At 44.5% G+C, this 22,022-nt stretch overlaps 1 protein-coding gene across 1 annotated transcript in view; it reads right to left on the bottom strand.

Annotated features, from left to right (window-relative positions):
* Nucleotides 1-7,353: 7,353 nt before the first annotated feature.
* MGST1 (microsomal glutathione S-transferase 1) overlaps nt 7,354-22,022 on the bottom strand; it is a 35,049-nt gene continuing 20,380 nt past the window's right edge. Inside the window, exon 4 of the mRNA XM_038770341.1 lies at nt 7,354-7,962. Within this exon, the coding sequence (XP_038626269.1) occupies nt 7,716-7,962 (247 nt within the window). The 3' untranslated portion in view covers nt 7,354-7,715. The remainder of the gene's footprint in view (nt 7,963-22,022) is intronic.

The raw sequence follows: 22,022 nt of genomic DNA, 5'->3' as shown, positions 1-22,022 counted from the left end.
CGCTTACTGTGTGCAGAGCACTGGACTAAGTGCTTGGGAAGGACAAGTCGGCGACATAGAGAGACGGTCCCTACCCAACAGCGGGCTCACAGTCTAGAAGCGGGTGACGGACAACAAAACAAAACATATTAACAAAATAAAAGAAATATGCACAAGTAAAATAGTGTAATAAATATTCACTCATTCGTTCATTCATTCAATCGCATTTATTGAGCGCTTACTAAATACAATTGAATGAATGAATGAATGAAAGTTGGAAAAAAAACGTGTGGAAGAAACAGAAGATCTGACCTACGATAAGGGGGAAAGTGAGCTCGGTTAGAACAGTGCTTTGCACATAGTAAGCACTTAATAAATGCCATTATTATTATTATTATTATTATTATTATTATAACTGAAAGCTCCCCTCCTTCAGGAAGCCTTCCCAGACTGAGCCCCCCTTTTCCTCTGCTCCTCCTCCCCTCCCCATCGCCCCGACTCCCTCCCTCTGCTCTACCCCCTCCCCGCCCCACAGCACTTGTGTATATACGTACATATTTATTATTCTATTTATTTTCTTAATGATGTGTCTATTTATTTATTTATTTATTTATTTTACTTGTACATATCTATTCTATTTATTTTATTTTGTTAGTATGTTTGGTTTTGTTCTCTGTCTCCCCCTTTCAGACTGTGAGCCCACTGTTGGGTAGGGACTGTCTCTAGATGTTGCCAACTTGGACTTCCCAAGCACTTAGTACAGTGCTCTGCACACAGTAAGCGCTCAATAAATGCTATTGATTGGTTCATTGATCTCTAATTGTATTAATTTATATTGATGCTACTGATGCCCTTTTACTTGTTTCGATGTCTGTCTCCCTTCTTCTAGAGTATGAGCCTATTGTGGGCAGGGATTATCTCTCTTTGTTGCCGACTTATACCTCCCAAGCGCTTAGTCCAGTGCTCTGCCCGCGGTCAGCGCTCAATAAATACGATCGAATGAACTGAACGAACGAATGAACGAGCGAACACTGGTGGAGGTGGTTTCGGCAGCTTGGCCTGCTCAAGGAGGTCCCAAATTCCGACCGAAAAATGTTTCCGGGAAAATGGAACATTTCACTGAGACACGGACAGGCCGGAGATTCCACGCGGAGGAGTTGATTCTAGTTCCAATGGCTTGCTCAGCGGCCCTCACGCTCCGCGAACCTTGTCTGGCACGTTCATTCATTCATGCAATCGTACTTATTGAGCGCTTAACAAATACCATCATCATCATCATCATCATCATCATCAGAGCCCAGGCCTCCGCTTCCCAGATCATCAGATCTTTTGTTAATATATTTTGTTTTGTTGTCTGTCTCCCCCTTCTAGACCGTGAGCCCACTGTTGGGTAGGGACCGTCTCTATATGTTGCCAACTTGTACTTCCCAAGAGCTTAGTACAGTGCTCTGCACACGGTAAGTGCTCAATAAATACGATTGATTGATTGATTGATTGATTGATCTCTAATTGTATTAATTTATATTGATGCTACTGATGCCTGTTCACTTGTTTCAATGTCTGTCTCCCTTCTTCTAGAGTATGAGCCTGTTGTGGGCAGGGATTGGCTCTCTTTGTTGCCAACTTATACTTCCCAAGCGCTTAGTACAGTGCTCTGCACACGGTCAGCGCTCAATAAATACGATTGAATGAATGAATGAACGAGCGAACACTGGTGGAGGTGGTTTCGGCAGCTTGGCCCGCTCAAGAAGGTCCCAAATTCCGACCGAAAAATGTTTCCGGGAAAATGGAACATTTCACTGAGACACGGACAGGCCGGAGATTCTGCGCGGAGGAGTTGATTCTAGTTCCAATGGCTTGCTCAGCGGCCCTCACGCTCTGCGAACCTTGTCTGGCACGTTCATTCATTCATTCAATCGTACTTATTGAGCACTTAACAAATACCATCATCATCATCATCATCGTCATCAGAGCCCAGGCCTCCACTTCCCAGATCATCAGATCTTTTGTTAATATATTTTGTTTTGTTGTCTGTCTCCCCCTTCTAGACCGTGAGCCCACTGTTGGGTAGGGACCGTCTCTATATGTTGCCAACTTGTACTTCCCAAGTGCTTAGTACAGTGTTCTGCACACAATAAGCGCTCAATAAATACGATTGATTGATTGATTGATCTCTAATTGTATTAATTTATATTGATGCTATTGATGCCCGTTCACTTGTTTCGATGTCTGTCTCCCCTCTTCTAGAGTGTGAGCCTATTGTGGGCAGGGATTGTCTCTCTTTGTTGCCGACTTATACCTCCCAAGCGCTTAGTTCAGTGCTCTGCACACGGTCAGCGCTCAATAAATACGATCGAATGAACTGAACGAACGAATGAACAGTGTTCTGCACACAGTGAGCGCTCAATAAATACGATTGATGGATTGATCTGAGCCCTTTCCACTGGAAACACAACAGGGTAACTGTGATGATGACGATGATGATGATGGCATTTGTGTTAAGCTCTTACTATGTGCCAACACTGTTCTAAGCGCTGGGGAAGATACAGGGTGATCAGGTTGTCCCCCTTGGGGCTCAGAGTCTTCATCCCCATTTGACAGATGAGGGAACTGAGGCCCAGAGAAGTTAAGTGACTTGCCCAAAGTCACTTGGGAGCCAGGATTAGAACCCATGACCTCCGACTCCCAAGCCCGGGCTCTTTCCACTGAGCCACGCTGCTTCTGCACAATAACAATGATAATTGTGCTATTTCTTAAGCGCTTCCTATGCGTCAAGCACAGGGTAGATACATGGTAATTCATTCAATCAATCAATCAATCAATCGTATTTATTGAGCGCTTACTGTGTGCAGAGCACTGTACTAAGCGCTTGGGAAGTACAAGTTGGCAACACATAGAGAGAGTCCCTACCCAACAGTGGGCTCACAGTCTAGAAAGAAGAAGAAGAAGTATAGAAGAAGCCTTCATCTTCTTTAATGATGACCTTTCTTTCCTTTTCTTTCCCAAGTGTTCAGTTGAGTGTATGGGTACTCAATAAATACCATAACCACTACGGTTCCGGTGACTATAGAATCAATCAATCAATCAATCGTATTTATTGAGCGCTTACTGTGTGCAGAGCACTGTACTACGCGCTTGGGAATCATATTTATTGAACGCTTACTGTGTGCTAATTGGGTTGGACTCAGTCCCTGTCCCACGTGACTTGATCCCCATTTTTTACAGATGAGGCAGCTGAGGCACAGAGAAGTTAGGTGACTTGCCCAAGGTCACACAGCAGACAAGCGGCGGAGCTGGGATTAGAACCCAGGTCCTTCTGATCCCCAGGCCCGGGCTCTATCCGCTAGGGCGGGCTGCTTTTACGGTTGAGGAAACTGAGTCACAGAGAAGTGATTTGTCCAGGAGTATTCAGAAGGTAATTGGCAGAGTCGGAATTAGAACCCAGGACCTCTGACTCCCAAACCCATGCTCTCTCCTGTAGGCCACACCGCCGAGTAGTGATAAAAACGACGCCACACCACAGCCTACGCGTAATTTAGCCACGTATTTCTCCGAGAATCTCACATTTCGAGACATTTTCTCATTCACCCAGAAATGATTTAACTCAAATGTCTTCCAATAAACTCTCATTATGGGATTTCGAGCTTTTATTTGTGTACTTTTCATATCTGGAAGCGTTTCTGCGAAACTCAATCTGTTTTCATTCATTCATTCATTCATTCAGTCGTATTTATTGAGTGCTTACTGTGTGCAGAGCACTGGACTAAGCGCTTGGGAAGTACAAGTTGGCAACACATAGAGGCATTATTGGATTTCGAGCTTTTATTTGTTTACTTTTCATGTCTGGAAGCATTTCTGCGAGACACAATCTGTGTTCATTCATTCATTCATTCAATCGTATTTATTGAAGAGAAGCAGCGTGGCTCAGTGGAAAGAGCCCGGGCTTTGGAGTCAGAGGTCATGGGTTCAAATCCCGGCTCCACCAGTTGTCAACTGTGTGACTTTGGGCAAGTCACTTAACTTCTCTGTGCCTCAGTTACCTCATCTGGAAAATGGGGATGAAGACTGTGAGCCCCCCGTGGGACAACCTGATCACCTTGTAACCTCCCCAGCACTTAGAACAGTGCTTTGCACATAGTAAGCGCTTTATAAGTGCTATTATTATTATTATTATTATTATTAATATTATTATTATTATTATGTCTGGAAGCATTTCTGCAAAACACAATCTGTGTTCATTCATTCATTCATTCAATCGTATTTATTGAACGCTTACTGTGTGCAGACCACTGTACTAAGCGCTTGGGAAGTACAAATCAGCAACATATAGAGACAGTCCCTGTGTTGACGCAGCATTGTTGTACAGCTATTGTACATTATTGTCCTCTCCCAAGCGCTTAGTACAGTGCCCTGCATACAGTAAACTGTAAACTACTTAAAGGCTTCCAAGCATTCAGTATAGTGCTCTGCACACTGTAGACTGTAAGCTCATGATTTAGTGGAAAGAGCCCGGGCTTGGGAGTCGGAGGACATGGGTTCTAATCCCGGCTCCGCCACTTGCCTGCTGTGTGACCTTGGGCCAGTCACTTCACTTCTCTGGGCCTCAGTTCCCTCCTCTGTAGAATGGGGATAAAGACTGTGAGCCCCACGAGGGACAACCCGATTACCTTGTATCTACCCCGGTGCTTAGAACAGTGCTTGGCACATAGTAAGTGCTTAACAAATGGTCGTGGGTTCTAATCCCGGCTCCGCCTCTTGTCAGCTGTGTGACTTTGGGCAAGTCACTTCACTTCTCTGAGCCTCCGTTCCCTCATCTGTAAAATGGGGATGAAGACTGTGAGCCCCATGTGGGACAACCTGATCACCTTGTAACCTCCCCAGCGCTTCAAACAGTGCTTTGCACATAGTAAACGCTTAACAAATGCTATCATTATTATTAATAAATGACAACATTATCATTATTATTATTATTAAGTTGTATTTTGGCAGGGAATGTGTCTATCCCTCTGTTGTACTGTATGCTCCCAAGAGCTAAATTCAGTGCTCTGCACACAGTAAGTGCTCAGTAAGAGTCCGGGCCTGGGATTCAGAAGGACCTGGGTTCTAATTCTGACTCCGCCACGTAATAATAATAATAATAATGATGTTATCTGTTAAGTGCTTACTATGTACGAAGCACTGTTCTAAACGCCGGGGAGGCTACAAGGTGATCAGGTTGTCCCACTGGGGGTTCACAGTTTTAATCCCCATTTTACAGATGAGGTAACTGAGGCCCAGAGAAGTGAAGTGACTTGCCCAAAGTCACTTGGGAGCCGGGATTTGAACCCATGACCTCTGACTCCGAAGCCCGGGCTCTTTCCACTGAGCTGCGCTGCTTGCTGTGTGACCTTGGGCAATTCGCTTCACTTCTCCGTGCCTCAGTGACCTCATCTGTAAAATGGGGATTAAGACTGTGAGCCCCATGCGGGACAACCTGATTAGCTTGTATCTACCCCAGCAATTAGCACAGTGCATGGCACACTGTGAGCGCCCAACAAATACAATTGAGTGACTGAACAGGGCTTGACACACAATTAGCGCTTAACAAATGCCATCGCTATTAATAAATCCCATTGATAAGAAAGTTGCAATCAAAAGGTAGGCAATAGTAACAATAATAATAATTCTGGTATTTATTAAGTGCTTACTGTGTTCCAGGCACTGTACTAAGCACTGAGGTGGATAAAAGCAAATCGAATTGTTCATAGTGCCCGTCCCATGTGGGGCTCACAGTCTTAATCTCCATTTTATAGAAGAGGAAACTGAGGCCCAGAGTAGGAAGTGACTTGCCCAAGGTCACACGGCAGACACGTGGCGGAGCCGGGATTAGAACCCACGACCCTTTTCCTCACTTATTTGGACCTTTCGTGCAAGCTCATCTCAAGGCCGTCAGCTCGTTGTGAGCAGGGAATGTCACCGTTTATTGTTGCGTTGTACTCTCCTAAGCGTTTAGTGCAGTGCTCTGCACACAGTAGACGCTCCTTAAATACAATCGAATGAATTCAGTCGGGAAGGAAGACATGACTTCTGAATCGATTTGACCACTTTATTGATCGGCTGAGCGTGGAGGCAGAGACGCGGGAATCACAATCGACTCATCGCGGAAACCACCACCATTTGGGAGAGAGGGTGGGTGGAGGGATGGAGGGATGGGAGGATGGAGGGATGGAGGGATGGGAGGATGGAGGGATGGAGGGATGGGAGGATGGAGGAATAGAAGGATGGAGGGATGGGGGATAGAGGGATGGTGGGATGGAGGGATGGAGGAGTGGAAGGAAGGAGGGATGGAGGAATGGAAGGATGGAGGGATGGAAGGATGGAGGGATGGGAGGATGGGAGGACAGAGGGACAGAGGGATGGAGGGATGGAAGGATGGAGTGATGGAAGGATGGCGGGATGGAGGAATGGAAGGATGGAGGGATGGAAGGATGGAGAGATGGAGGAATGGAAGGATGGAGGGATGGGAAGATGGAAGGATGGGGAGATGGAGGGATGGAATGATGGAGGGATGAAATGATGGAGGGATGGAAGGATGGAGAGATGGAGGAATGGAAGGATGGAGGGATGGGAAGATGGAAGGATGGGGAGATGGAGGGATGGAGGGATGGAATAATGGAGGGATGGAGGGATGGAGAGATGGAGGGATGGGAGGAATGGAAGGATGGAGGGATGGGAGGAATGGAAGGATGGAGGGATGGGAGGAATGGAAGGATTGAGGGATGAAGGGTTGGAAGTATAGAGGGATGGAATGATGGAGGGATGGAGGGATGGAAAGATGGAGGGATGGGAGGAATGGAATGATGGAGGGATGGAATGATGGAGGGATGGAGGGATGGAAAGATGGAGGGATGGGAGGAATGGAATGGTGGAGGGATGGAGGGTTGGAAGTATGGAGGGATGGAGAGGTGGAGGGTTGGAAGGATGGAGGGATGGAGAGGTGGAGGGATGGAAGGATGGAGGGATGGAGGGATGGGAAGATGGAGAGATGGAAGAGTGGATTATTTCATTTGTACATGTTTATTCTATTGATTTTATTTTGTTAATACGTTTTGTTTTGTTCTCCGTCTCCCCCTTCTAGACTGTGAGAACACTGTTGGGTAGGGACCGTCTCTATATGTTGCCAACTTGTACTTCCCAAGCGCTCAGTACAGTGCTCTGCACACAGTAAGCGCTCAATAAATATGAATGAATGAATGAGTGAATGGAGCGATGGAGGGATGGGAGGATAGAGGGATGGAGGAGTGGAAGGAAGGAGGGATGGAGAAATGGAAGGATGGAGGGATGGAGGGATGGAGGGATGGGAGGATGGAAGGATCATCATCATCATCATCATCATCAATCGTATTTATTGAGCGCTTACTGTGTGCAGAGCACTGTACTAAGCACTTGGGAAGTACAAGTTGGTAACAACTTGTTGGTAACAACAAGATGGAGGGATGGGAAGGATGGAGGGATGGAAGGATGGAGGGATGGAAGGATGGAGGGATGGGAAGAATGGGAGGATGGAGGGATGGAAGGATGGAGGTCAGAGGGGGAGCCGGGGGAGTTCCCGCTCAAATGCCAAGCCAGGCTGGGCTGCCTGAGTGGGCGGCGGCTGGGCCCTGGGCATCCCCGGGCACGGGGGGCGGGGGGGACGGAAGGGGGTGGAGCAGCACGGAAGGGTCGGAGCCAAGGGGGTCCCGGCGCCCGGGGTGGGGTCAGAGGTAGAGATGGTCCCTGAGGAGTCGGTAGGCCATGGAGAGGGTGACGCCGTAGCCGACGAAGAAGGCGAGGCCTCGGTTGGGCTGGGGCAGCGGGGCGAGGTAGGCCACGGTGTGGTAGAGGCGGGCACCCACGAACAGGCGGAAGTGCAGCAGGGCGCTGGCCAGGTCCGGCCCGCTCAGGGCGTACAGCAGCCCGATGCCCAGGAACGGGACCACGTTCTCCAGGTCGTTCAGGTGAGCCCTGCAGGACCCCACAGGGCACCCTGTCAATCACCCGCTCCCACCGGCTGTCACTCAGGCGCGCCCGTCACCACTCACTCAGACGCGGCCGCTCATTCCCACAGTCTGTCGCTCAGACGCCGCCACTCACTCGTCAGGCGCTGTCCCTCAGTCACATGCTGTCACTCACACAGTCTGTCACTCAGACACCGTCACTCGGTTTGACACTGTCACTCATTCACACGGTCAGTCACTCAGACGCCGTCCCTCAGACACTGTCACTCCGACACGATCACTCATTCACACAGTCTGTCATTCAGACGCCGTCACTCACTCAGACACTGTCACTCAGTCAGACGCTGTCACTCACACCTTCTGTCACTCAGATGCCGTCACTCACTTGGTCACTGTCACTCACTCAGACATGGTCACTAAGTCTGTCACTCAGATGCTGTCATTCACACAGACACTGTCACTCAATCAGACACGATCACTCACTCACACAGTCTGTCACAGATGCTGTCACTGACTCAGACACTGTCACTCAATCAGACACAGTCACTCACTCACACAGTCTGTCACTCAGATGCCATCACTCACTCAGACACTGTCACTCAGTCAGACGCTGTCACTCACTCACAGTCTGTCACTCAGATGCCATCACTCACTCAGACAATGTCACAGTCAGGTGCTGTCACTCACTCACAGCCTGTCACTCAGACGCCGTCACTCACTCAGACACTGTCACTCAGACACTGTCTTCAATCACACAGTCTGTCACTCAGACACTGTCACTCACTCAGACACTGCGCTCAGCCCAGTGCTCTGCACACAGAAGCGCTCAATAAATACAATTGAATGAATGAAGTGAATGAATATTACCATTAGGGAACTTGTTAAGCGCAGACTATGTGCCAAGCACTGTACTAAACACCACAGTAGATACCAGGTCATCAGATCAGACTCAGTCCTTGCCCTACGTGGGACTCACACAGTCTAAATCAGAGGGTGTAAAATCTCCATTTTACAGACGAGGGTTCTAATCCCGGCTCCTCCGTTTGTCTGCTGGGTGACCTTGGGCAAGTCACTTTGCTTCTCTGGGCCTCAGTCGCCTCATACGTAAAATGGGAATTGAGACTGTGAGCCCCTTGTGGGGCAGGGGCTGTATCCAACCAGATTAGCTTGTCTCTACCCCAGTGCTTGATACAGTTCTTGGCACACGGTAAATGCTTAACAAATACCACAGTTATTATCATTCATTCAATCACATTTATTGAGCGCTTACTGTGTGCAGAGCACTGTACTAAGCGCTTGGAAAGTACAGGTGGTAATGGTGGTATTTGTTAAGGGCTTACTCCATACCAAGCACTGTACTAAGCCCCGGGAAAGATAGAAGGTTATCAAGTTGCCGGCTCACAGTCTTCATCTCCAGTTTGCAGGTGAGGGAACTGAGGCCCAGAGAAGTGAAGTGACTTGCCCAAAGTCACACAGCTGACAAGTGGCAGAGTTGGGATTTGAACCCATGACCTCTGACTCCCAAGCTCAGGCTCTTTCTAATAATAATAATAATGTTGGTATTTGTTAAGCACTTACGATGTGCCAAGCACTGTTCTAAGCACTGGGAGGATACAAGGTAATCAAGGTTGTCCCACGTGGGACTCACAGTCTTCATCCCCATTTTCCAGATGAGGCAGCTGAGGCCCAGAGAAGTGAAGTGACTTGCCCAGAGTCACACAACTGACAAGTGGCAGAATTAGGATTAGAACCCATGACCTCTGACTCCCAAGCCCGGGCTCTTTCTAATAACAATAATAATGTTGGTATTTGTTAAGCGTTTACTATGTGCCAAGCACTGTTCTAAGCGCTGCGGGGATACAAGGTAATCAAGGTTGTCCCACGTGGGGCTCACAGTCTTCATGCCCATTTTACAGATGAGGGAGCTGAGGCCCAGAGAAGTGAAGTGACTTGCCCAGAGTCACAAAGCTGACAAGTGGCGGAGTTAGGATTAAAACCCATGACCTCTGACTCCCAAGACTGGGCTCTTTCCACTGAGCCATGCTGCTTCTTCTAAGCCACGCTACACTGGTGTGACTATTTCCAGATTAAAAAGTCCCAGCCCCAGTTCTTGAGTCCCAGAAGCCCTGATAATTCAATTCAGTTCAGTCGTATTTATTGAGCGCTTACTGTGTATGAAGCACTGTACTAAGTGCTTGGAAGAGGACAATAGAACAATAAACCGACACATTCCCTGCCCAGAAAGAACTAACCTGTCTACATGTTGTGTTGTCTGTCTCCCCCTTTTTTTAATGGCATTTATTAAGCGCTTACTATGTGCAGAGCACTGTTCTAAGCACTGGGGTAGATACAAGGTAATCAAGTTGTCCCACGTGAGGCTCACAGACTTAATCCCCATTTTCCAGATGAGGAAACTGAGGCCCAGAGAAGTGAAATGTCTTGCTCAAAGTCACACACCTGACAAGTGGCGGAGCCGGGATTCGAATCCATGACCTCTGACTCCAAAGCCCGGGCTCTTTCCACTGAGCCATGCTGCTTCTCTAGATTGTGAGCCCGTTGTTGGGTAGGGACTGTCTCTATATGTTGCCGACTTGTACTTCCCAAGCGCTTAGTACAGTGCTCTGCACACAGTAAGTGCTCAGTAAATATGATTGAATGAAGAGAAGCTGCATGGCTCAGTGGAAAGAGCCCAGGCTTGGGAGTCAGAGGTCATGGGTTTGAATCCCGACTCCTTAGAATAGTGCTTTGCACATAGTAAGCACTTAATAAATGCCATTATTATTATTATTATTGTCAGCTGTGTGACCTTGGGCATGCCACTTCACTTCTCTTGGCCTCAGTGACCTCATCTGTAAAATGGGGATGAAGACTGTGAGCCCCATGTGGGACAGCTGATCACCTTGTATCCCCCAAGCGCTTAGAACAGTGCTTTCCACATAATAAGTGCTTAACAAATCCCATCATTATTCCCCCTTCTAGACTGTGAGCCCGTTGTTGGGTAGGGACCATCTCTATATGTTGCCAACTTGTATTTCCCAAGTGCTTAGTACAGCACTCTGCACACAGTAAGCGCTCAATAAATACAATTGAATGAATGAATGAATGAATGAATGAACCAACAGTCTAGAGGGGAGCTCTCTCCTCCCTTCTCTCCCACTAGACCCCCCAAATTCCCTCCGAGCCTGGCCTGGAGGGAGAGAGAGGGAAAGAGGAAGAGGAAGAGGCCTCCCTCACAAATCCTCTTCTTCTCTCCAACTGCCCCATCACTGTGGACAACACCACTATCCCCCCTGTCTCTTTCTGGATTATTTGTCTACAGAAACGTTCAGGACATGTCACCCCACCTCCTCAAATATCTCCACTGGTTGCCCATCCACCTCCATTTGAAACAAAAACTCCTCACTGTTGACTTTAAAGCCGTCCATCCCGTCGCCACCTTCTACATCACCTCCCTTCCGCTCCTCTTTCATTCATTCATTCAATCGTATTTATTGAGCGCTTACTGTGTGCAGAGCACTGGACTAAGCGCTTGGGAAGTACAAGCTGGCAACATATAGAGACGGTCCCTACCCAACAGCGGGCTCACAGTCTAGACGGGGGAGACAGATGACGAAACAAAGCACGTGGACAGGTGTCAAGTCGTCAGAATAAATAAAGCTAGATGCACATCATTAACAAAATAAATAGAATAGTAAATATGTACAAGTAAAATAAATAGAGTAATAAATCTGTAAATTAATAAATAAAAGAAATAATAAATTCTCCCTGGGCCTCCAGCTTGCCCGTCCCGCTGACGACCCCCTGGCCCCCGTCCTGGCTCTGGCCTGGAATTCCCTCCCACCCAAATCCCACAGATACAATTCCTCTCTCTCTCTACAAAGCCTTACTGAAGTCCCATCTCCTCCAAGAGGCCTTCCCTGACTGATCCCCTCATTTCCTTTTCTCCCACTCCCCTCTGCGTCTCCCTGACTCGCTCCCTTTCCTCTTCCCTCCCTCCCCTCCCCACCCCACTTCTGCCCATCTCTGTCATTTTATTTATTTATATTGATGCCTGCCTATTTGTATTGATGTCTGTCTCCCCCTCTAAGACATTAATAATAATAATAATGGCATTTATTAAGCACTTACTATGTGCAAAGCCCCGTTCTAAGCGCTGGGGAGGTTACAAGGGGATCAGGTTGTCCCACGGGGGGCTCACAGTCTTAATCCCCATTTTACAGATGAGGGAACTGAGGCACAGAGAGGTTAAGTGACTTGCCCAAAGTCACACAGCTGACATCTGGTGGAGCCGGGATTTGAACCCATGACCTCTGACTCCAAAGCCTGTGCTCTTTCCATTGAGCCACACTGCTTCTCTCCAATCCCTCATCCTTTTCCTCCTGGATGACTGCATCATCCAGGACCTCCCCACCTTCTGTCTCTCCCCTCTCCAGACCGTACTTTATAATAGTGGCATTTAATAATAATAACGATGGGATTTGTTAAGCGCTCACTATGAGCCAGGCACTGTTCTAAGCACTGGGATAGACACCAGATAGTCGGGTTGGACACCGTCCCTGTCCCACGGGGGGCTCACAATCTTAATCCCCATTTTCCAGATGAGGGAACTGAGGCCCAGACAAGTGACTTGCCCAAAGTCATACAACAGATGAGTGGAAGAGCCGGGATTAGAACCCATGACCTTCAGACTCCAAGGCCCGGGCTCTAGCCACCAGGCCAAGAAGCTTCTACTCTGCTGCCTGGTCAGTTTAATATAACGCTGTTTGTTCATTCATTCAACCAATCATATTTACTGAGCGCTATGTGAATAATAATAATAATAATGGCATTTATGAAGTGCTTACTATGTGCAAAGCACTGTTCTAAGCCTAGGGAGGTAATAAGGTGCTCAGGTTGTCCCACAGGGGGCTCGCAGTCTTCATCCCCATTTTCCAGATGAGGTCACTGAGGCACAGAGAAGTTAAGTGCCTTGCCCAAACTCACACAGCTGACAAAGTGGCAGAGCCGGAATTTGAACCCATGGCCTCCGACTCCAAAGTCCGGGCTCTCTCCACTGAGCCACGTTGCTTCTCTGAGACTGTACTAAGCGCTTGGGAAAGTACGATACAGCAATAAAGAGAGACAATCCCTGCTTACAACGAGCTAACAGTTAAGGGGGGCTATTCTGCTTAAATCTCCCCATTCCTTAAAATACCTCCATATGGTCACCCATCTTATCTCTCTCCACATCAGACAGAAATTGAATAATAATAATAATAATAATGGCATTTGATAAACGCTTATTATATTAGAGAAGCAGCGTGGCTCAGTGGAAGAGAGCCCGGGCTCTGGAGTCAGAGGTCATGGGTTCAAATCCCGGCTCCGCCAATTGTCAGCTGTGTGACTTTCGGCAAGTCACTTCACTTCTCTGTGCCTCAGATCCCTCATCTGTATAAATGAGGATGAAGACTGTGAGCCCCCCGTGGGACAATCTGATCACCTTGTAACCTCCCCAGCGCTTAGAACAGTGCTTTGCACATAGTAAGCGCTTAATAAATGCCGTTATTATTATTATTATTATTATTAAATACCAAGCACTGTTCTAAGCACAGGATTAGATACACCGTCATCAGGTTGTCCCCCATGGGACTCACAGTCTTCATCTCCATTTTACAGATGAGGTAACTGAGGCACAGAGAAATGAATTGACATAATAATAAAAATAATAATAATTAGATTTGTTAAGTGCTTACTATGTGTCCAGCACTGTTCTAAGCACCAGGGTAGATACAAGCTAATCAGGTTGTCCCCCGTGGGACTCACAGTCTTCATCCCCATTTTACAGATGAGGTAACTGAGGCACAGAGAAGGGAAGTGACTTCTCTGACTTATGTTGCCAACTTGTACTTCCCAAGTGCTTAGTACAGTGCTCGGCACACAGTAAGCGCTCAATAAATACAACTGAATGAAGTGACTTAATAACAATAATACTACTACTACTAATAATGCCGGTATTTGTTAAGTGCTTACTATGTGCCGAGCACTCTTCTAAGCACTGGGGTAGCTACACGATCATCAGGTTGTCCCCCGTGATGACAGTCTTCATCCCCATTTTACAGATGAGGTAACTGAGGCCCAGAGAAGTGAAGTCAATTGCCCCAAATCACCCAGCTGATAAGTGGCAGAGCCGGGATTAGAACCCACGACCTCTGACTCCCAGTCAGCTGTCCCCCTTCTTCCTAACCCCTCTTCTCTCCCCGGACAACCCAGCCCATCCATATCAATCAATCAATCGTATTTATTGAGCGCTTACTGTGTGCAGAGCACTGTACTAAGCGCTTGGGAAGTCCAAGTTGGCAACATATAGAGACGATCCCTACCCAACAGTGGGCTCACGGTCTAGAAGGGGGAGACAGAGAACAAAACCAAACATATTAACAAAATAAAATAAATAGAATAGATAGGTACAAGTAAAATAAATAAATAGAATAAGAAATATGTACATATATATGTATATATACATATATACATCACTCCTCTGACCCCCCAAAACACTCTGTTCCTCCTTCTCATCTCTCTCTTCCCTCACCCTGGAACCCCCTCGCCCTTCTCAGCCCCCTGTCAATCCATCAGTCAGTCAGGGATACTTATTGAGCGCTTCCTACGTGCCAAACGCTGAACCCAGAAGGACCAAACCTCTTTACGCTGCAAGAAAACCGCAGCAGGGCTTGCCACTCGTAGATCATGGCGGGGTTGGTTAAGCTTTAAACTTCTGGGAGAGATCAGAATCGATCCATCGGTGGAATTTATTGAGGGCTTACTGCGTGCAGAGCACTGTACTAAGCGCTTGGGAGAGGATCATGCAACTGAGTTGGGAGGCGACTCCCCAAAAAGAGCGTACAGTCCTGAGGAGTGACCCTTTTCCTGTCCACAGTGAGCTTACAGTCTGGAAGAAGCAGAGTGGCCTAGCGGAAAGAGCTAGGAGTCAGAAGGACCTGGGTTCTAATTCCGGCTCGGCCACATGTCTGCTGTGTGACCTTGAAGCGCTCAGTACAGCGCTCTGCATCATCATCATCATCATCAATCGTATTTATTGAGCGCTTACTATGTGCAGAGCACTGTACTAAGCGCTTGGGAAGTACAAATTGGCAACACATAGAGACAGTCCCTACCCAACAGTGGGCTCACAGTCTAAAAGGGGGAGACGGAGAACAAAACCAAACATACTAACAAAATAAAATAAATAGAATAGATATGTACAAATAAAATAAATAAATAAATAAATAGAGTAAAAAATATGTACAAACATATATACAAACATATATACTCTGCACACAGTAAGCACTCAATAAATATGATTGATTGATTGATTGGGCAAGTTGCTTTGCTTCTCTGGGCCTCGAGAAGCAGCGGGGCTCAGTGGAAAGAGCCCGGGCTTGGGAGTCGGAGGTCATGGGTTCTAATCCCGGCTCCACCACTTGTCAGCTGTGTGACTTTGGACAAGTCACTTCTCTGGGCCTCAGTTCCCTCCTCTGTAAAATGGGGATGAAGGCTGTTAGCCCCACATGGGACAACCTGATCACCTTGTATCCCCCCAGTGCTTAGAACAGTGCTTTGCACATAGTAAGCGCTTAACAAATACCATTATTATTATTATTATTATTATTATCTTATATGTACCCCAGCGTTTAGAACAGTGCTTGGCACATAATAAGCGCTTAACAAATATCATCATCATTATTATTATTATTACTCTCTGGGCCTCAGATACCTCATCTGTCAAATGGGGATGAAGACTGTGAGCCCCACGTGAGAAAACCTGATTACCTTGTAACTCCCCCAGCGCTTAGAACAGTGCTTGGCACATAGTAAGAGCTTAACAAATATTATTATTATTATTATTATTATTATTATTATTATTATTATTATTCTCTGTTTCTCAGTTCCCTCATCTGTAAAATGGGGATTAAGACTGTGAGCCCCATGTGGGACAACCTGATGACCTTGTATCTCCCCCAGCTCTTAGAACAGTGCTTGGCACCTAGTAAGTGCTTAACAAATCCCATCATCATTATTATTATTATTACCCTGTATCTATTCCAGTGCTTAGAACAGTGTGGCACGTAGTAAGCGCTTAACAAATACCACCATTATTATCATTATTATTACCCTGTATCTACCCCACTGCTTAGAACATGCTTGGCACATAGTAAGCGCTTAGCAAATCCCATCATCATTATTATTATTATTATTATTATTATTATTATTATTATTATTATTATTATTATTCTCTGTTCCTCAGTTCCCTCATCTGTAAAATGGGGATGAAGACTGTGAACCCCACGTGGGACAACCTGATCACCTTGTATCTTCCCCAGCGCTTAGAACAGTGCTTGGCACATAGTAAGCGCTAAACAAATCCCATTATCATTATAATTATTATTATTATTATTCTCTGTGCCTCAGTTCCCTCATCTGTAAAGTGGGGTTTAAGACTGTGAGCCCCATGTGGTACAACCTGATCACCTTGTATCTCCCCCAGCGCTTAGAACAGTGCTTGGCACCTAGTAAGCACTTAACAAATCCCATCTTTATTCATTATTATTATTATTATAACCCTGTACCTATCCCAGTGCTTAGAACCGTGCTTGACACCTAGTAAGCACTTAACAAATCCCATCATTACTATTATTATTATTACCCTGTATCTATCCCAGCACTTAGAACAGTGCTTGACACCTAGTAAGCACTTAACAAATCCCATCATCATTATTATTATCATTACCCTGTATCTATCCCAGCACTTGGAATAGTGCCTGACACCTAGTAGGCACTTAACAAATCCCATCATTATTATTATTATCATTACCCTGTATCTATCCCAGCACTTAGAACAGTGCTTGACACCTAGTAAGCACTTAACAAATCTCATCATCATTATTATTATTATTATTACCCTGTATCTATCCCAGGGCTTAGAACAGTGCTTGACACCTAGTAAGCACTTAACAAATCCCATCATTATTATTATTATTATTACCCTGTATCTATCCCAGCGCTTAGAACCGTGCTTGATACCTAGTAAGCACTTAACAAATCCCATCTTTATTCATTATTATTATTACCCTGTATCTATCCCAGTGCTTAGAACAGTGCTTGACACCTAGTAAGCACTTAACAAATCCCATTATTATTATTATTATTATTACTCTGTATCTATCCCAGAGATTAGAACAGTGCTTGATACCTGGTAAGCACTTAACAAATCCCATCATCATTATTATTATTATAACCCTGTATCTGTCCCAGTGCTTAGAACAGTGCTTGACACCTAGTAAGCACTTAACAAATCCCATCATTATTATTATTATTATTACCCTGTATCTATCCCAGCGCTTAGAACAGTGCTTGACACCTAGTAAGCACTTAACAAATCCCATCATTATTATTATTATTATTACCCTGTATCTATCCCAGCGCTTAGAACCGTGCTTGACACCTAGTAAGCACTTAACAAATCCCATCTTAATTCATTATTATTATTACCCTGTATCTATCCCAGTGCTTAGAACAGTGCTTGACACCTAGTTAGCACTTAACAAATCCCATCATCATTATTATTATTATAACCCTGTATCTGTCCCAGCGCTTAGAACCATTTGACACCTAGTAAGCACTTAACAAATCCCATCATCATTATTATTATTATTACCCTGTATCCATCCCAGCGCTTAGAACAGTGCTTGACACCTAGTAAGCGCTTAACAAATCCCATCATTATCATTATTATTATTATTATTAGAAAAATGTCCAGCCAGAGCAGATGTTAAGAGGAAGGAGAGTTGAGGAAAGTCGTCAAGAGCCCTGACCCGAGGTCGGCTTTCCTTGTTTTAATGAGAATTTTCTCCAGGCTTTCCGGGAGCCGGTTGAGCAGGAAGAGTTTACTGAACGCCCCCGTCAGAAAGGAGGAGACTAGGAAGGACTTTAGGGAAACAAAGGGAACCGGTTCAAATTCTCCGAAACCCAAACCTCTACTTCTTTCTCCTGCCCACCCATCCCCTAAACCCTGGATTAACACAGATCAGTTTGGGAGAGAAAAGGGCCAATCCTCAATAAATTCATTCATTCATTCCTTCCATCGCATTTATTGAGTGCTTACTGTGTGCAGAGCACTGTACTAAGCGCTTGGGAAGTCCAAGTTGGCAACATACAGAGACAGTCCCTACCCAACAGCAGGCTCACAAATCTCCTTGGCAGCATGTGAAGGACTCCCCTGGGGCCCAAAATATAGAGAGAAGCAGCGTGGCTCAGTGTCAAGAGCCTGGGTTTGGGAGTCAGAGGACGTGAGTTCTAATCCTGGCTCCGCCACTTGTCTGCTGTGTGACCGTGGGCAAGTCACTTCACTTATCTGGGCCTCAGTTCCCTCCTCTGTAAAATGGGGATGAAGACTGTGAGCCCCACGTGGGATAGGGACTGTGTCCAACCCAATTTGCTTGTATCCACCCCAGTGCTTAATACAGTGCCTGGCACATAGTAAGCACTTAATAAATACCATTATTATTATTGTTGTTGTTATTATTATTATTAATTATATATTATATTATATTATATTACATTATATTATATTATATTATATTATATTATATTATATTATATTATATTATATATTATATTATATTATATTATATTGTATTGTATTATATTGTATTGTGTTATATTATATATTATATTATATTATTATATTATATTATATTTTGTATTATATCATATTATATTTTATATTTTATATTCTATTCTATTCTATTCTATTTTATATTATGTTATATTATCATGTCATATCATATCACATCATATATTATATTATATTATGTTATGTTATATTATATTAATTATATTATATTGTATTATTATATTATATTATATTATATTATATTATATTATATTATATTATATTGTATTGTATTATATTATATTATATTATATTATATTATTATATTATATGTTATATTTTATATTATATTATATCATATTATTTTATTTTATATTATGTTATATTGTATTGTATTATTTTATATTATATTATATTATATTATATTATATTATATTATATTATATTATATTATATTATATTATATTATATTATATTATATTATATTATATTATATTATATTATATTATATTATATTAATAATAATAATAATAACCCCTAAAGCCTTCTCCCTGGACAGGTCTCTCAGATCAGATCCAGGCATGGCAGTTTGGTCCAGTGGAGAGGACCCGGGCCCGGGAATCAGAAAACCTGGGTTCTAATCCCAACTCCGCCACTTTTCTGCTGTGTGACCTTGGGCAAGTCCCTTCGCTTCTCCCTGCCTCAGTTCCCTTATCTGTAAAACGGGGTTGGAGACCTTGAGCCCCACGTGGGACAGGGACTGTGTCCAAGGCGATTAGCTTGTCTCCACCCCAGCGCTTGATAAGGTGTCAGGAACCTAGTAAGCGATTAACTAATACCATCAAAAGACAAATTATCTGGGTAAATGAGTCCAGAAAACAGACTCACCCAGTCCAAGAGTTTCCCAACTGTTTTCCTGCCAGGACTTCGACCCTCGTGTGACCTGCTGAGGCGTGGCAGTGGGGCGGAGTGGATCAATCAATCAATCAATCGTATTTATTGAGCGCTTACTGTGTGCAGAGCACTGTACTAAGCGCTTGGGAAGTCCAAGTTGGCAACATCTAGAGACAGTCCCGACCCAACAGTGGGCTCACAGTCTAGAAGGGGGAGACAGAGAACAAAACCTAACATACTAACAAAATAAAATAAATAGGGACCATTTATATGTTGCCAACTTGTACTTCCCAAGCGCTTAGTACAGTGCTCTGCACACAGTAAGCGCTCAATAAATACAATTGAATGAATGAATGAATGACCAGGAGTCAGGGACACCTGGGTTTTTACATCCCAGGTCTTCCACTGCTCTGCCGTGTGTGACCTTGGGTAAGTCATTTAACCTCTCCGGGCCTCAAGTTTCCTCCTCTGAATTTCGGGGCAATCAATCAATTGTATTTATTGAGCGCTTACTGTGTGCAGAGCACTGTACTAAGCACTTGGGAAGTACAAAATGGCAATATATAGAGACAGTCCCTACCCAACAGTGGGCTCACAGTCTAAAAAATCCCAACGGACCCAAATCCATGTGAGAAGCAGCATGGCTCAGTGGAAAGAGCCCGGGTTTGGGAGTCAAAGGTTGTGGGTTCTAATCTCCATCCCACCCCCTGTCTGCTGTGTGACTTTGGGCAAGTCACTTTGCTTCTCTGTGCCTCAGTTGCCTCATCTGGAAAATGGGGATTAATGATGATGATGATGGCATTTATTAAGCGCTTACTATGTGCAAAGCACTGTTCTAAGCGCTGGGAAGGTACAAGATTCCTCAGTTCCCGCATCTGTAAAATGGGGATTAAGACTGTGAGCCCCATGTGGGGCAACCTGATCACTTTGTACCCTCCCCAGCCCTTAGAACAGTGCTTTGTACTTCCCAAGTGCTTAGTATAGTGCTCTGCACACAGTAAGCGCTCAATAAATGCAATTGAATGAATGCTTTGAATATAGTAAGCACTTAATCATACCATCATTATTATTATTAAGGTGATCAGGTTGTCCCACGGGGGCTCACAGTCTTAATTATTATTAAGCAATCATTATTGAGCGCTTACTGTGTGCGGAGCACTGTACTAAGCACTTCGAAAGTACGATACAGCAGTAGAGGCAATCCCTGCCCACAATGAGCTCACAGTCTAGAGGAAAGAGCCCGGGTGCCAGAGGTCGTGGGTTCTAATCCTGGCTCTGCCACTTGTCAGCTGTGTGACTTTGAGCAAGTCACTTCACTTCTCTGGGCCTCAATTCCCTCATCTGTAAAATGGGGATGATCTTTACTCTGCCACTTGTCAGCTGTGTGAGTTTGGGCAAGTCACCTCACTTCTCTGTGCCTCTGTTCCCTCATCTGTAAAATGGGGATGAAGACAGTGAGTCCCCCGTGGGACAACCTGATTACCTTGTATCTCTCCCAGTGCTTAGAACAGTGCTTGGCACATAGTAAGCGCTTAACAAATACCATCATCATTATTATTACCATTACCCCAGCGCTTAGAACAGTGCTTGGCACATAGTAAGCACCTAACAAAATACCATCATCACCATAATTATTATTATCCCAGTGCTTGGAATAGCACTATATATAATATATATATCATATATATGATCATATCATACCATATATATCATATCATATATATGATATATGTTGCCAACTTGTACTTCCCAAGTGCTTAGTATAGTGCTCTGCACATAGTAAGTGCTCAATTAATATGATTGAATGAATGAATGAATGAATGAACAGTACTTGGCACATAGTACTTAATAAATATCATCATTATTATTATTACCCCAGCACTTAGAACAGTGCTTGGCACATAGTAAGCGCTTAATACCATCATCATTATTATTACCATTACCCCAGCGCTTAGAACAGTGCTTGGTACATAGTAAGCATGTAACAAATACCATCATCATGATTATTATTATTACCCCAGTGCTTAGAATAGTACTTGGCACATAGGAAGCGCTTAACAAATACCATCATTATTATCATTATTATTATTATTATTACTCCAGCACTTAGAACAGTACTTGGCACATAGTAAGCGCTTAACAAATACCATCATCATTATTATTACTATTACCCCAGCGCTTAGAACAGTGCTTGGTACATAGTAAGCATGTAACAAATACCATCATCATGATTATTGTTATTACCCCAGTGCTTAGAATAGTACTTGGCACATAGTAAGCGCTTAAATACCATCATCATTATTATTATTATTATTACCCCAGCACTTAGAACAGTACTTGGCACATAGTAAGCACCTAACAAATACCATCATCATTATTATTACTATTACCCCAATGCTTAGAATAGTACTTGGCACATAGTAAGCGCTTAACAAATACCATCATTATTATTACTCCAGCTCTTAGAACAGTGCTTGGCACATAGTAAGCGCTTAACAAATACCATCATCATTATTATTACTATT

Source organism: Tachyglossus aculeatus, chromosome 2, assembly GCF_015852505.1.
Source record: "Tachyglossus aculeatus isolate mTacAcu1 chromosome 2, mTacAcu1.pri, whole genome shotgun sequence".
Lineage (NCBI taxonomy): Eukaryota > Metazoa > Chordata > Mammalia > Monotremata > Tachyglossidae > Tachyglossus > Tachyglossus aculeatus.
Note: the sequence above shows the minus strand (reverse complement) of the source record. Positions and strands in the feature narration are given on the sequence as shown.